General features: G+C 40.8%; 1 protein-coding gene across 1 annotated transcript in view; it reads right to left on the bottom strand.

The window, feature by feature from the left end:
• Positions 1 to 17,462, bottom strand: part of ORC1 (origin recognition complex, subunit 1) — a 19,112-nt gene extending 1,650 nt beyond the window's left edge. Inside the window, 15 exon segments of the mRNA XM_009074531.1 lie at positions 723 to 924; positions 2,366 to 2,485; positions 4,120 to 4,269; positions 5,019 to 5,126; positions 7,171 to 7,342; positions 7,821 to 7,922; positions 8,631 to 8,737; positions 9,552 to 9,691; positions 10,523 to 10,572; positions 10,923 to 11,024; positions 13,738 to 14,035; positions 14,645 to 15,023; positions 15,232 to 15,401; positions 16,569 to 16,696; positions 17,371 to 17,462. Coding sequence (XP_009072779.1) covers positions 723 to 924; positions 2,366 to 2,485; positions 4,120 to 4,269; positions 5,019 to 5,126; positions 7,171 to 7,342; positions 7,821 to 7,922; positions 8,631 to 8,737; positions 9,552 to 9,691; positions 10,523 to 10,572; positions 10,923 to 11,024; positions 13,738 to 14,035; positions 14,645 to 15,023; positions 15,232 to 15,401; positions 16,569 to 16,696; positions 17,371 to 17,462 — 2,320 coding nt within the window.
• Positions 17,463 to 17,736: the final 274 nt, after the last annotated feature.

Here is a 17,736-nt window from a genome sequence, read left to right as displayed (position 1 = left end):
CTGAACAGACAAACAAACCAGACAAAAATCAGTTTGTGAAGTTTAGAACTAGGAAACATCAGGGAGAAGTTTGGAAGGGAAACCTGCTTGGTAACCACATATTTACAGTGATTGTCCTGCTCTGCACTGGTGAGACCTCACCTTGAGTATTGTGTGCAGTTCTGGGCACCACAATACAAGAAAGACATTAAGCTATCAGAGAGGGTCCAAAGGAGGCAATGAAGATGGCACAGGGCCTTGAGGGGAAGCCATATGAGGAGCAGCTGAGATTACTTGATCTGTTCAGCCTGGAGAAGAAACTGAGGAAAAACCTCATTACTCTATACAACTTCCTCATGAGGGGAAGTGGAGGAGCAGCACTGATCTCTCTCTGTGACCAGTGGAAGGACCTGAGGGAATGGTCTGAAGTTGTGTCAGGGGAGGTTGAGGTTAGATATTAGAAAAAAGTTCTTCACTCAGAGGGTGATTGGGCACTGGAACAGCTCCTCAGGGCTGTGGTCACAGCACCAAGCCCAATAGAGTGCAAAAGCATTTGGACAATGCTCTAAGGTAGATGATGTGATTCTTGGGGATGTCCTGCACAGAGCCAGGAGCTGATCCTCTGAATATTCTGTGATTTCAACTCAGGGTGTTTTTCTACCCGAGAGGGGTAGTTATGTAGAGCCTGCAACTCCAGCATCACAACAGATGGGATTGAAAAATCAGCCCAGTGAAAGGGACACAAAAGCAAAGAAATTCCTCTGAAAAATGTTTTTACTTGATTGCATTTATGTATGGTGATGAAAACATCTCATCTATGGCTTCAGCGACGTGGGCCATCTTGACCATTTCAGGGCCTTTCTTCTGCCTGGCAACCTCGCAGATCTCCGTGGCCCTTCTGCAGATATCGAGGCAGCGCCTTGCGTCACCCGATAGCGCTGCCACCTGAAAGCAAACACAACAGCTTTGGAGCAGCATTTCCTACGAGGTGAGAAAAGAGTCTAGCAGGAATCATTAGACAAACCAAGCCCAAACACTCTGACTGCCCAACAGGAGAGCAATGCTACTCAGAACTGCTACAATCCAGATTCTAAACAACAGTCTTCTTGACCAAACCCAACAGAAGCAGCACTCCCACACCCTCACTCTGATCTGCTCATCACATCTGCTTTTCTATAGCTACAGAAGTCAGAGGTTAAAAAAAAAATAAAAATAAAAAAGGTGAGCAATTCAGTTCAACATCAAAAGCTTTCAGAACTATCAATTTACTTATCAGCTAAGACTCTTACCACAATCCGGGTTCATGCAGATAAAAGGAGGTGGGGGGCATGACACCAAAAAACTCCTCAGTTTTTCCATACTCATCATCATACTGATTTTAAGAGTACCATAATAACTTTAGTAGATCTCAAAGAAATATCTGGGATAGCAAATTTACACATACAAATGTCTGAAATTCCTGAAACGAAATACTTCTTAAAACCCCAGTTGTGCTTTACAGTTTTAATAAAGCTATGAACACTCACTAGATGTAGTACTGGCCTAGTTTTCCCAGTGAATACTGGTAACATATGAACGCCCTAGAACCCAGCTGGAGCCAAGAATGAGAAACTCTTTAGAAAAATCTAATTGCAAGTTATATTGCTGGGTTTTTTTCTGAAGAAAAATTGTACTAGAAAAACACTGCAATTCTTCAGGCTGCAAAATCATCACTATTATTCTTACAAAAAGGTGCTTCCTTTGTAACAGAACAAGTGCTTATATTTACCTCTGACATAATTTATGAGCACATTTTTTAAATCCTAAAATGATGCAGAATGTCCTGACTTAATTTTTACAGATTAATTTAACATATAGTTGCTAATTTAACACATTAACAATGCACACAACTCAATTTGAGAAGCTACCAATCCCCAATGCTATTTTGGTACAACTGAGTATTAAGACTTGCAACAGAACAGGTACTATCTGTTATGGCAAGGCATTAAACATCTTGAGAAAGAAAATTAATATGGATGTTTCCACTGCCACTGACATACTATTTTTTCCAAGATCATCCATCCCATGACTCACATTATGCCAAACACTGGAGAAAGATGACATCTTATCATTATGCATTATCACGACTCTTGCTGTCATGCCTCCAGCTCTTGGAATATACTGCTGCCTTCTCAAAGTAGGTGGAAAAAACAAGGACACTGCTTTAGCAATGTTTTCTGAGAAAATACCCTGAATAATGTATGATCTGCTACTTGTGCCCCACTTGTCTGCAATACAGAACACAACCACAGCACCAAGTCTGACTACTGTTACAAAACTCTCCCTGCTGTACCCCACACTCTGTACCTACTGCAACATGAAGGACTTGTACCTGCACTGTGCTTACCTTTCTGGAAACCAGCTGGATTGCATCCTCATCAAATGCCTTCACACCATTCAGTCTGGATGAAATAATTTGTTGTAACTGTTTGTAGGTGTAGGGCTGAAAGGACATTCTGGTGAGGCCCTATAATAAATGACAGCACAGTGAGAAGCGTTTCATAGAATCATAGAATCAATCAGGTTGGAAAAGACCTCCAAAATCATAAAGTCCAACTGTACTGTGGTTACTAGACCATGGCACTAAGTGCCACATCCAGTCTCATCTTGAAAACCTCCAGGGATGGTGAATCCAACACCTCCCTGGGCAGCCCATTCCAATGCCTGATCACTCTCTTTGTAAAAAAATCTCTTCCTAATATCCAACCTACACCTCCCCTGGCAGAGCTTGAGTCTGTGCTCTCTTGTCCTCTTGCCTGGGAGAAGAGACCAACCCCCACCTGACTCCAACCTCCTTTCAGGGAGTTGTAGAGGGTGATAAGGTCTCCCCTGAGCCTCCTCTTCTCCAGGCTGAACAATCCCAGCTCCCTCAGCCTCTTCTCATGGCACTTGTGCTCAAGTCCCTTCACCAGCATTTGTAGTGCTTGAAAACTCAACTGTTTGAGCACAGCCTGTATGGTTAGTTTTACTTTCTCTGGTAGGAACAATCAGTCTTTCACATCCTTTCCCTCTGAGTGATATGCTTTAATCAATCACATTTGTGAAATAAACATGCTAATGCACAAAACTCTGATTCAGTGAGGACCACTGGTTTGATCTGCCCATGTAAATGCCTGAGGAAAAAGCACAGCTGCTATGAGAATTTACAAAACTTTTAAACAAACCAGAGCCCCCGGTAAAAAAAAATATTTTGATTATAGTTATTTACACATTGATTTTTAATACAATAACAGCAGCAATTGTGAAAAAATATTCCTCTTTTCTTTAACAAACCTGTATATGTGTATGGAATCAAACTATTGACTTCATGTGAGCAATCAGCCAAGAATTAAAAGTCCTTATTAGCTTAAGCCAGAAGAGAACTCTTTCAGACAAGGACAGTCTCTATGATACAGATGGTGCATTGCCTTTCAGATTCTGCAGGAGACCTGAGTTTTATATTTCTTATGCAAAATTCCTCTCTTGTGACTATATGGACTCAGCTGATCTGAAGGGGGTTTAGTGGGTGGGGGAAAGTAATTCACACACTGTGGAGCTATTTTTGAGTCACAGGAGGATGGAGGCACAGAGCACTGTTTTTGCAAATCTTTTTTCACAGCCATGATGAGATGACCTAGGAACATTTATTCTGTACAAGTACAGAGTGCATCCAACTTTCTTCCTTTGTTGGGTACCTTCAGACAATCTACCAGCTGATGAAGGCAAACAAGGAAGTAACTAGGTGCCTAGAATGAAAGGGGAAAGAAGAAGGGAAACCAGAAGAGAATTCTTCTGAACTCTATAGTAATCAGCTTAACCACAAAGCACAGCATTTGATTATCCAGATCTTAATACATTTAAAAAGACATCTGTATTCTTAATTCATTCTTATAAGAACATAGGGTACTTAGACAGCATAACATCTGATTAGCACACAGGCCTCTAAATTTACTTTGCTAAGATTTATGTATTCATTATCAACCTTCTGGAGAGGGAGTTATAAAAGCATTGTTTTACCTCTGATATAAACAATCCTGCCTTTCTCCTGGATCACTTTTGATGACATTCAGTATTAAACCTGTTCTCATTTTAGAGCATAGCAACCAAACTGCTAGGACATACCAGCCTGCTAGCTACTCTGTTCATCATTATTCTCTCTGGCAAGTCCATGGTGTTAGCAATGGCCAAGATGATCAACTTGGAGTGTTTCTGGGTTGGCCAGTCAAACAGGTTGTACATCACGTTCTGTTTCCGGGTCCACAGAAGATCAAGCTGCAGAGACAAAAAGAATCAGACTGCAGAAGAATGGCCTCTTATTTACAATACCTGATAGGAGCTGAGAGAACAGTCTCTGCCACAGAAGATTTCTCACATGACTCTGAACAAATTGTCTGTTGTGTTTCCTTTATCCATCTACTAATCACACTGCTTTTTCTGCATTAAGGCTCTGTTTTGGAAAAGTACAGCCCTACTAGATGCTTGAACAGTATTAACCACAGCGGAGGTATTAACAGGTGGAGTTTTTAAACACTACTGTGACACAAATACTACATCTAGTAAGACTCAAAGACCCTCCATGTGTGAGCCTAAATTAGCTCACAGCAAAAGTAAGGGTGTTTATTACTGTACACAGCACATTCAAGGTGTTTCAAAACTAGATATGACTTATTTCTGTTAGTTTTCCCACTGGAAAAACAGCAGCTTCCAGACAAAATACAGTTCAATTCTATGGCATCTAGAACTTGACAGAACAACTCATTCCATGTTTTGGACCAAACCAAAATGTAAACCCAGCATGAAATCCAAGGCAGTGAACAATATGGCAACGGGATATTCACTCATTTAAATTCAGTTTCCTAATAAGACTAAGAAGAACTATTTGCATGTCCTCTCTTCTAAATGTGTTCCTTTTAGACCACATATGATATACTCAAAGCATGTACAGTTTGTCTTTTTCTCCATCCTCCAAAAACTCCTTTCTTACAATACTTCAAGGAGAGAAAAAGGATTCTTTGACTCACCTCATCCACTAGCAGCACTGTGGTCTTCCTCTTTACTCCGGGTGTACTGAACAGTTTTGCCAACAGTACTGCAGCATGGGTTGCTGTTACCTTCTGACCTGTCAGTAACTGGACAAGGATTAAACAGTGCTGCAGGTTAATCACACCAAAACCTTACAAATTGGAAGTTTAAATCCTATTCTGTTTTACCTTTCTCTAACAACCAAACATATGGATTATTTTTCCATGAGGTGGTAGGAGGAGTAAAAAAAGAAAAAACGGCTCTTAAGACACTCAGATCTACCAAGAGAACAGAAACAAAACAATACATAGCTAAAAAGAAAGACCAATAGAACTTTCTCCAATTTGTCTTAAATATAGAGTCATTAAGAAATCCTGAACCCAGTTCCAGAGGACTCTAAACCTCGAGGGTGTCTCTGAACACAAACACCTACTGAAAACCCAAGTCAGGTGACAAGAATAGCCTGGTTTAGTAATCCTGGACTCCCATTTAAATATGAATGAATCATCAGCAGGATCTAGAACTAAATAATTTATTCAACTCTAAGCTAAAAGGTATCTTCAGTAAGAACTGCTTCTGCAATAATCTATGTGGCAGAACAGATGAGCTGACTGCACATTGCCTCTTCCCTTGAAGGTCCAAAGATATACAGAAATTAAAGCATCACATTTCAAAACTACACTATGTATGCTCAATCAATTGTTCAACATAATTCAAAGACAAGCTGCAAAGCAAAATAGAGGTTGCATTTGAAAATTGTATCTTTCCCAGAATCCCTTAAAAATGGACCTGAGATTTCATAATTGCTAAACAAGCCAGAGCACAGCAATAATGTATAATCTACACTTGTTCCATGGTTCCAATACAGTCAGGACTGTCTGAGTGAGTCACGCAAAGCAGTTGGATTCCAGAGAATCCTGACTCTGCAGCTCTGGGGCTAGGTATACAATGTAACAGAGAGTTCAGCTTGTTGTGGTAGAACTAGACACTTACTGTACTCAGATATTTAACCTTATCTCTTTCATCTGTCCAGGGTTTCCTGTCCCTACCTTCTCCGTGAATTTCCATAACAATGTAACTGCAGTAAGGAACACTCCAGAATTTGCTTCAGTCATGCAAAGAAAGCTCAGCAAACTGGAGCTCAAAACTGACCCACAGCAAGAGATGCAGTAAAAGCAGCAGCAGCAGCCTAGCTCTTAGCTAGGGCACTTGGATAACAGCTGAGGCAGAAGGAATCAGAGCACTAAGTGGTTCATATGACTGTGTGCTCCTCTGAAGGATATTTAATTGGGCTAGCTTAAGAGTTTGGGACCCAGGTAGGGGCAGGAGAGAAACACATTTTACTTCCAAAGGCCTATTCCTTATTAATTTTAAAATTTTGTGCTGAATGGGATAGGAACAAAGAGTGTTAAGAAACATTAACACTACCATGAAATAAGGTAATTGTCAGGAAGTCTTTTACTATGCTAAAGAAACACAGTGACCTGGGCTCAGCAAAGCCCTCAGCAAGACACAAGGTGTCATGAGGAAAGGCTACAAGTATGTAGATTTAACTCCCAGCTACGAGCAGAGGGATATTAGAACACTCTATGCCACTGCCTGCTCAGCTAGAAAATGTCAAACATAAATAAATGGAGCAGAAGTTTATAAGAAAATGGAATAGATGCTTCACAAAACCATTTCATTTCTAGGTCACTAGCTTAAAGTCGGCCTGGACTGCAAAGTTCTTGAGCAGTTACTGTCTAATGTCTATTGGGTGATCTTAATCCTCAGAAGGTTAATTCACACCCACATAAACGCAAGCACAGCCAGTATTCCCAGATGGAACTGCAGACTAGTTTGTCACGGAAATCTGAAATACACTACTGTGGACAGAGACAGCCTCTCTTCAGCTGAATTGCTACGATGACAGACCAATTAACCATTAAGACCCCCTTAATAATTATTATGCTGCTACACTGACTGTCAGAGCTGTTACCTCAGCAGCTGTTTAGGCATACTGGTGAAGAAAAAGTTACAGAAGGGGCAAATATAAAAAGAACTTGGAAGTACTGATAAGTACCTGGAATACTGTAGCACACTGAGGATCTGACAGTAAAGCATAAGATCGCTTCTTTCAAACCAGACAGCAGCTGAAAAGGCTTCACTTACCTCTAGTACCTGCACATAAGCTTGCTGAGGGTCTGTCAGCTTCATGCCATTGATCTCTGCAAACTGGAATGATGGTAGTTCATCATTTTCTGCAGCTTTCTGAAGGCAGGAAATTACTTCATGAACAGTTGCAGTTTTTCCTGTTCCAGGCACCCCAGAAATGTACATGCACCTACAAAAGCAGAACCCCTTTCAGCAGCCTGAGCAAAATGACAACTCTCTTGGGATTAATGAGCTGGAATTCCTGGCCTCTGACACCTTACTTGAATACTACTCCTGGCACTTCAGGCAACTCCCTCTATTTCAGTTACTTTATTTGCAAATTGGGACACATAACACACTGGAGGATAAGGAAGATTTTTATTATTACTGAAGCAATTAACAACCTAAAATACTTTATAAAAGTAATTTATCTCTTTTAAAAAAAATGGTTTCCCAGACATCTAAAATGGACTAGTTATATTACAGTCTGTATATCTGGATCTGTACAATAAAGAAGCCCAGATTATTTCTATGCACAGCCCATCTTATGGAAGACAGATAGCAGGAGAATTCGACTAGGCACTTTAAACTATAACTTCTGAAATAAAAGTAGTGTTCATTGTCTGACTGCTGTTATGCTATAGGTAGATGTGATCTCAGTTACTCACCCTCCTGTACCATCAATAAGTTTGCTTTCCACAAAGTTATAGATATCCTGGAATTCTTCCTCACGACAAGGCAGAGATTCTGGGACAGCAGAAACATGCAGCCTTTTGATTGAAGAGGGAAAAGAAAATGAAAATCACAGTTCTCCCTGAAAGGCCTACTGAGGAAAACAAACAGCCTGACCTCTACCTTCCACACCTGTGTGGTGTGTCAAATCCCTCTTACATACTTCTCAGGTTGAACATCAGTGTCAAGTATTCCAGAAGAAACAGCCTAGTCTGTCTCTATAGACTGTGTTTATAGGAAACAGAACTAAAACTCAGTTTGAAAGATACAGAAGTCCTGAATACCTCTTTTCCCCACTGTGAAGATCTACAATGATACCTGTAAAGCTTTCTCACATGCCAAGAAGAGACAAATATCATACCTTTATAATCTGAAGCTAATAAAGAGATGATCTTTGTTTTTCTAATGCTGCACAGAATAAAGATATATACCTAATTCTTCTGAAGAACTCAGCAAGGACTGGCTAAAATAATTTGAAACTGTGAAGGTAGTATTGTAAATCCTACTAGTATCTGTAAATCTAGCACTGCATTGTATATGAATAACTGCTCTTCTAGTACCCAAACACCATCTATTTTTACCAATTTTATTCAATATGGCAAAGATGACTTTTCCTATTTGATCTTAATTTGCTCTTTAAGGTCCGTTCAAACCCCTTAACATTCTATTATTCTATTTCAGCACAGCCTACTGCTGTGCACACTTGATGCAAACAAAGCTGATTTCCTCCCCTGAGCACAGCTTACCTCAATCTGGCTTCTTCCAGCACACTGGTTGGTTTCTGTGTGGCATGGCTGCGCTGGGGAATTTCAGGAGTTGCGTTCCGGGGTGTCTTGGGCGTCCCTGGTAAAGGCTGCAAAGAAAAATTACATCAGATTTTCTACACACAGCAGTTTCTGTGGGAGACCAATCATCCACACAAGTTTCTCAAACATGACTTATGCACAAGCTACCCAGGGATGCCAGAGTACAAGATGAGCGGTCTTTACAAAGGGAAATACCAGACAAGCCTCATGGTCTTTTCCTTCTGAGGGAAAAAGGAAACTGCAAAGGGGGTGGTGGCAAAGAAAATGACACCTTTTAAACGTCAGAAGAATTTTTAAGTTGTTAATGCTTTTCTGAAGTGGTGTGTTGAGGTGAAACTGATCTATCTGAATTTCATTGTCCAAACAAAAGCCATACAATAGCTTAATTATTCTTTTTTGTTGTGTTTATAAGTTCTAGTTTCACTAGGTTTCCTGTGTTAGACATTTCATAAACAGAGTCAAAATGAGCCATTAAGAGCATGCACCTAGCTAAGGGGGTGAATACAGCCCTAATGAATCATGGCTAAGATTCATGTACAGCCTGGGATCCCACCTCCATCAGCAGCCACAAGACTATGAGAAACTCCTGGCTACAGTCTTTGATGAGGCCACAAATGCTGTACAGCATCCAAACCAGTATTTTCCCCGTTTAGGCTAAGGTTTTCTGATCAACGTTGTCACAACATTCACAGCACACGAGTGGTTTGCATAACTTTCTCATATCAACAGTCATATGAATCCAGACAATGCTGCATCAAAAAAGCTAAGGGGTTCAGATATTTAGTTGTGGTACACAGGCATGAAGCATTCGAGTAACTAGCTCAGAAGTAATACAACCAGCTTATTTATATGGAACCTTACAGTTTCCTTCGGGGTCTTTGAAGGAGTGTGAACTGAAGACTGGCTCAAAGATTTTTGGGTGCTGCATGTTCTGCTTTGTTTACTTCTTGTTTTCGGTACATAGGTCACATCATCTTCGTCATCCTCATCATCCTCATCATCTTCATCATCCTCATAATCTTCATCATCCTCATCATCCTCATCATCTTCATCATCCTCATCATCTTCATCATCCTCATCATCTTCATCATCCTCATCATCTTCATCATCCTCATCATCTTCATCATCCTCATCATCTTCATCATCCTCATCATCTTCATCATCCTCATCATCTTCATCATCCTCATCATCTTCATCATCCTCATCATCTTCATCATCCTCATCATCTTCATCATCCTCATCATCTTCATCATCCTCATCATCTTCATCATCCTCATCATCTTCATCATCCTCATCATCTTCATCATCCTCATCATCTTCATCATCCTCATCATCTTCATCATCCTCATCATCTTCATCATCCTCATCATCTTCATCATCCTCATCATCTTCATCATCCTCATCATCTTCATCATCCTCATCATCTTCATCATCCTCATCATCTTCATCATCCTCATCATCTTCATCATCCTCATCATCTTCATCATCCTCATCATCTTCATCATCCTCATCATCTTCATCATCCTCATCATCTTCATCATCCTCATCATCTTCATCATCCTCATCATCTTCATCATCCTCATCATCTTCATCATCCTCATCATCTTCATCATCCTCATCATCTTCATCATCCTCATCATCTTCATCATCCTCATCATCTTCATCATCCTCATCATCCTCATCATCTTCATCATCCTCATCATCCTCATCATCTTCATCATCCTCATCATCCTCATCATCTTCATCATCCTCATCATCCTCATCATCTTCATCATCCTCATCATCCTCATCATCTTCATCATCCTCATCATCCTCATCATCTTCATCCTCACTACTTGAAGAACTGTCTGAGTTGAACAGAAAATCTTCCTCGTTCAACACCCTGTAAGAAACAGTAATTACTTGAGTTTCAAAAAAAAAACTAACTACACAGCACAAAGCATCATTTGTACATTTTCAGTTTTGTCTGTAGTTCTCATCATCAGGAAGCCAACATGTTTTCCACTTGAGCTGTTCATTTTCCTTGGCTATTTATCACACTGGTTTAAAGTCAGTTTTCTGAAGAACACCATGAGTCAGCTCTAGGTTTCTGAACGTACAGTTTTCACTCACACTGCAGTTCAGCTGTGCTTCTAGAACCATCTGCATTTAAATATTAAGCCAGACAAACTCTCAAAGCTTCAAGGCATCAACAGCAACCTGCGTTAAGAGATCATGGATGCAGAAGTTTACCTGATTTGCTGTGCCATGAGAGCACTTGTTCTCTGTGCACAGGCTCTGCGAGAGCGAGGGGTCAGCTCAGGGCCACGTCTCGGTCTCCGACTTCTAGCTAAACTGTAAAGAAAGAACACAAAGCTAGTTTACTTCCTCTGTGCATCACACTTGTAGAGACAGAGAAGGCCTTTCAAACTTCAGGCTCAGTTGCTATGGCTGTCAATTCAGCATGAATTCTTAGCTGGTTATCTGCAGACTGGCTATGGCAGGGATACTGGCAGCATCATTTCCCCCTCTTGTACTGTCTCTTCAATGTATCTTTGTCAAGAAAAAAAAACAAACCCAAAATATTTGCTATATTTTGCAAATGCAGCACTGCCAAACTGGGATCAAAACAATTGTGTTTTTGTTTGGCTGAGGGATGGGTTTTTGGAGGGGTTGTCTGGCTTGTTTTTAAGAGAATGAGAAGACAAATATAATTTCCTTTGGGCATCTCTTTGATCTGCCCTTTGGAAGGGATTTTCCTCTTTGTGTTTTGATATTCCTTAGTTGTCTTCTTGGGTGCTTCTTCATCTCTGCCACTGAAACATTTCACTGTTAGTACAGCTTTGCTACTAGTTCAAAGGACACAATGAGATGAATTACAGATGCTTTAATTATCTGTGGACAGTCCTTGGAACCTTTTTTAGATCTATAAGTACTGCTGAAAGGTAAAGGTTTTTATGCTATATAAAAAGTTTAAAAAAAGAAGCACAAATTCCAAGAGTTGTATCCACATCTTTACTCTTGGAAAGGAGGAAAATAATTACATTCCTTGCAACATTTTGTACAAGAAAGTCTGATCCATTTCTCCTCCTGCCCCAGCTTAATGCCATTTATACAGATTATATGAAATATACTGGAATAGTTATTCTTTTGGAGTTTTGATTTCTTTTCTGCATAAAAATTAGCATGAAAGTACACAAAATTCTTATGAGAACTCTCATGAGGCCAATCAAACCCCACTTCAGGGTACCTCAACAGTTGCCACAAGCAGGGCACATCTGAGCCTCCATGAGAGCAGGGAAACAGATTTTCATCCACGTTGATGAGTACAATCATCACAAGAACAATGATCAACCTGGCTTCAATTTTCTTTCATATCATCCTACCATTCCCATTCCCAACATCACTCTGCTCTTGGTGCCATGAACTGCTTGTGTCTATCTTTGAACTCAGCTCTTCGTGAACTCCCAAATCATTCTTTCACCTCCAAGTAATGTGTGTTCTACAGCTTCACCACAGTGCACCTGTCACTGTTTAGGCTCTCCCCTTCCTGTGTTCTCAACAGGCAAAACATGGTACACACAGATGTCACCTTGTAGCAGGATGGAATGGGATAAACTGACTTGAACAATGCCCTATCTACAAAGCTAGCAGTGGTAAATGGTGAAGTGGGCATCATGCTGCTTTTGATGTTTAATAACGCTGAAACTAGTCTGACTCATCCATCCCAAAGTTAAACATCCTGAGAATGAGATGAAAATATGGCAAACCTGGTAAAGGAATAAACAAACAATACTACTACTAACTTATCTAAAGCTGCTGAGCTGACACAGCTGCCCTGGAGACAGGTGACTGACAGTCAATCACCTTACACGATAAAAGCCCAGTCCCAAATTTTAATGGAAGAGTCTTCTAACATACCTTCTCTTGGAGTCTTATGTGTGAAGATTCCTGCCTTGAATGGGCATGCCCCTCAAGGTTACTCCTCGAGGCTGAGCCAAAGAGATTTGCCCACGGTCATTGGTATTTCTACTTCATAATTGTTTTTCTAGTTTTAATACAATTGCTTTAGAGTGCACTATATTTTAATAGTCCTTATAGCTCCCATACTGTGCAGCAAATAACTGATTAAAACAATTTTTTCTAATCATTCTCATAATAAATAATATATATTTATATAAATGCATCTGGTTTGCCACCTTTAATCCCTGCAGGACAAAGTTGTATGAAGGTTCAGCTACACCTGCATAATCCCTTAGACATCAACCACTGTGCTGGTTTGAAAGCAAACCAGTGAGAGACTCCAAGCCAGAAATACAATTTAATAGGGAAAACAAAAAAAACCCCAATTGCAACAGTACGAAAAGAAACCACTGCAGAGCCAGAAAGCAACCTGACACCCTGTCAAGTCAGGGTATTGGTACTAGTCCAATAAACTGGTGGCTGCAGTCCTCCTGGAGTGATGGCTCTGTTGGAGCAGTGATCCTGTAGATCTGGTCTTCACCTGAAGGTCCAGTGGTAGCTCTTGTCCTCTGGGAATTCAGTAGGTAAGGGGTCCCTGTGCTGGCCCAAACCCCAGATTATATCCCTGTGGGAATGCCTGGCTCCTCTCATGGGGTGAAGCATCTCCCAATGGGACAATGTCATTCTATAGGTCATGAGGTGGGTCCTTGACAGCCCATTAAACAGAGACAGCCCTCGAGGGAGTTAGCAGGGATGAGTCATGGTAGGACATAACAAGCACTGCCCCACCTGCTTTAACAGCTTGTGAAGATGATAATAGAATACACACTATTGGTTACACTCTACATTGTAGCCTAGGCCAGCCACTGACAAAACCTGAGGCCAAGACTGGCTCCAGCTGCACCAGACTCCTCTCTGAAAAGCAGTTTAGAAAGCAAAGGGGTCCTTTCTGCACCTCGTGAGCTTCTCTAACCAAGTCTGAAGCTCCCACTCTGCCCACGAGATACCTACTTTTCTCTCCACAAGTCTTTCACAGATGTGCTTTAAGAGAACTACAAACAGAAAACCCATAAAAAAAACCAATGACAAAAATGCTATCACTCACAGTGTAGTGTCATCTGCCACGTGAAGGTTCTTGGCTTTCTCACTGCAGTCCTTGATCTTGGTGTATGGGCACAGTCGTAAGGTGTCACTGAGCTTCTCCCAGTCTTCTGCTGCATCAGGTGTTGACTCTGCCCTATCCTTGCCGCAATGCTTTTTTGGTGGTGACCCTAAAATTTCATTTGTGAATTTCACTTTTCTTTTAGTAGCTGATAGTTCTAATGGTGCTATGGCCTCACAGTCATCATCCAGAAGGTCCAAAACTTCCGATTCCCGGAGCCTGCCTTTAGACTTTGTAGGGCCTGGAAATCAAGAGTAAAATGAACTTTTGTCAGGCTTCAATAGGGTTGGTTTGGTTACCTTTCAGAAGACATGGTACAACTGCCTCAGTGGCTGTCATTGAAATGAAAGGAGATGACATTACGCACCAGGAACAAGGAGCTGAGTCACTACAAGACATGCACTTCGTCTAAAAACACCACTAAATAGATGACAAATGAATTTCTTCAGTTTGCCAACCCACCTCCATCACTTACAACTTTACTCAGGTTCCATGCTGAAAAGACTGCATGTTACATAGGATCAAATGTGCTTATTCAACCAACTCAATATAAACATTTTAGTGCATGATTAGCCAGAAGATGAAAGAACGTGGGACATTCTGAGGTCAAGTTAGGCTGACTGGTAGCATTTCAGTCAACAAGCACTTTATATAGATTTATCAGTTACAAATGAAACATTTGCTATTGGATATAAGCAGTAGAGCTGCTCAGAATAACAGATAAAAACAACTGATGCACCCAAAAGACTTGGGCTGATCCCACAGCCTACAAGGTAGCTAAAAATACTGGATGTTCAATGTTCCCATTGTTTGAAGAGGCACAAAACATATGACACTGCCATATACATACTGTTCAACTCTAACTTCTTCCTTGCTGTTTGGGTTTTGATGCCGTTAGCCATAGCCACTCTTTGGGAATGCCTGTCCTTAGAGACAGAGGACTTGGAAGCAGAATGTTTGGATTCTATTTCCAACTCAGCACTTTTTGGTTTTGTGGCACTCCGAACACTGTGTGTCTGTTTTGTCGGGGGTGTGAGGGTGTCCAAAGTAACAAATGGCCTGGAAGGGTCTGGGATGTAGCCTCTTTTCTTGCTAGCTTCCTTCAGCTTAGAGAACGTGCTTGGGGACAAAGCTTTAAAGCATTTCCCATCCCAAGACTCTTTCACAAAGAAAGTTTCTTCCTTGTTTAATGTAATAGGCAGTTCCTCCTTCAGATGTAGTGGTATTACCTGCAAAAAACAGAAAATACCAAAACACACATAGTTTTACATTTACTGTTCACTTAGCATTCAGCTATTTTCTGTTCACAGATCTCATGACTACAACTTAACTCATGGAATCCTTAATTCATACAGACCAACACCTTCAACCTACATTCCCATCAGCACAAGTTTATTGCACTACAGGACTGTTGCTGTTTCTCTCTGCAGTACATACCATAATGCGTTTAATAATGGTCTCTGCAGATATGTCGGTGTCATAGGAAAGAATTTGATCAAAAAACACCTCTTGGGGAGAAATCTGTCTTTTAAGCAGTTTCATTTTGTGCCGAGGTATCTCTCCAACCCGACAGAACCACTGCACAACTGCGCGTTTGACCTGAGCACCTGTAATGAGAAAGTCAGTGAACATGAACAATTTTTTTGTGTGACAAATTGTTAGTACCAGAGCTTAATGGCTTTAGCTGAAATGCCATCAAAGAAATCCTCCCCGGACATGGGTGAGGAAACATCTGATAAGGAACTGCGATTCCCATTTTCTAAGGTAAATTCAAATATTTGAGTTGAGATTTTAAGGACTAATGTAACACCTACATAGGGTCCCAGTCACAAAATGCCTGGAGACCAGCTTCAGACCACCAGTTCACTGTCACAAACAAACAGGTCCCTTATTCACATCCAAGTGATCTCCTCAAATGCCACTAAAAGCAGTAGTAGAAAAGAACTGAGAAATTTTAGATCATTATTTGTAGTGACAATGTGATTTTAGCAGCCAGAAACAATTTTTCACTGCCTAACAAACCAGAAACTTGTCAGAGATATACAACATCAGGATAATCTTGTTTTCAAGGAAGTTTTAGGGGATTCATTTCAGCATGAAAAGACTATTCAGTTACGTTACAATGAATGTTCATCAGTAAATAAAATACGTTGGAGTGATATATATTTATGTTTTTTAAAACAAAAACGTGGTGATGGCAAAAACAAAGAACAAAAGCTGTTCAAAACACCAGACATAGCCAACGAGTAGTTCCCAATTCAGACCCAGGTATAGTCTTTGCATCATCCACCTCCCAAGATTTCTCTTTTCATGCCCATCTCTGTGTATAAACAAGTAGTTCCACAAGGGACAGAAGTGATGAGCCCCACTTATTCAGCCTTGCAGCTTATTGTTGAATTGCCTGATGTCTAATAAGATGCAAGTTCCAGGGCTGCAGTGCTCTGGCTGCATTTGGATTCTCTAATCTCTAAATGAAGCATGAGCGAGCTCACACTGTCTTCCTCAAGGACCACTTCTTTTAAATCAGATTGAATTTACTAAGCAAAAAGACTCTAAAAATATAATACCCTTCAACTTTCTGTTTATGTAACAAATTTGGTTGACAATTGCCACCAGTCCCAAATATATTCAGATACAAAAACTAACAAAGCTTGATTTTCTTAATAAATTAGGCCAGTGACATAGAGTTAATGCTAACTACATTCCCTTGAAAAAGGTAACTTGAAAACATTTTAGGATTTCTCAGATAGCAAGTAAATTTTTATTGCTCTTACCATCTTCATATAAATTCAGGAGCTGTGCCACATAAGGCTGATCTGCATTCTCTCCTTCTATCAAAACAAAGTCCCCAACATGTATACAGGTTTCTGTCCTGCGGCTCCTAGGTGCAATAAAGATCCCCCTAGAAAGGGACACACACAGGCAGATTAACAGAATTCCATGTTCCTCATAATTCCCATATTAATCCTGCCAGTTTTACACTAGTTATGCCCCTTCTTGCAAATCTTACAAGTTAGTTCCCTGATTAGAAGCTTTCTATGCGCTTCAATTGGACAATAACACTTACTCATAAACTTAGTTAAATCTTTCATTCATACATGACACAATTTGCAGTTCAAGAGCTTTGTGACAACATTTTTGTTACAGACATACAGTGCAACGACAAAGTGCTTGTGTGAAGACCTCAACAGCAACCAGCCAGGATCTGAAGGGGCTACAGGGGAGCCAGAGAGGGACTCCTTGTTAGCAGCTGCAGTGATAGAACAAGGGGTAACACGCTTTGGAGTTGATCTGAGGGATTTGCGTGAGGAACTCTCTGGAGATCTGTCTATGCAGGGAGGTAGTAGATGCCCCAACCCTGGCAGTGTTCACAGCCAGCCTGGATGAAGCCTTGAGCAACCTGCTCTGGTGGGAGGTGTCCCTGCCCAGGGCAGGGGGTTGGGGCTGGATAATCTGTAAGGTCCATTCCAACCCCTAAAATTCTATGACTGCCATATTAACCTAAACAGAATCAGAAAGGTAAAGGAACATTCATTGATTAAGCTTCCCTAAGCAAGACAAATAAATATTATTTACTTGTACTGGGAAGTCCTCAGCTTTCTGTCTGACTTCAATGGTTCTCCATACCAGGAGTAGATTCTGGATTCACTTTGCTGACTGGAGTTCATGACTCCCAAGGAAAAGCTGAAACAAAACAACAAACGCCTTTTAAAAGATTATTATTTCAATATAAAGGGAAATACTCAAGATGGAAAGATACAAAGAAATGCCAGAACGTGGTGGTTGATAAGACAAGCTCATCTGCCCAACTGCAGTGACAGGATAAGGGGCCACAGATTCAAACTGAAAGAGGGGAAATTTAGGCAGATATTAGGAAGAAGTTTTTCCCTGTGAGGGTGCTGAGACACTGGCACAGGCTGCCCAGGGAGGCTGTGGCTGCCT

The sequence above is a fragment of the Acanthisitta chloris genome, unplaced genomic scaffold, assembly GCF_000695815.1.
Source record: "Acanthisitta chloris isolate BGI_N310 unplaced genomic scaffold, ASM69581v1 scaffold20915, whole genome shotgun sequence".
NCBI classification, from domain to species: Eukaryota; Metazoa; Chordata; class Aves; order Passeriformes; family Acanthisittidae; genus Acanthisitta; species Acanthisitta chloris.
Note: the sequence above shows the minus strand (reverse complement) of the source record. Positions and strands in the feature narration are given on the sequence as shown.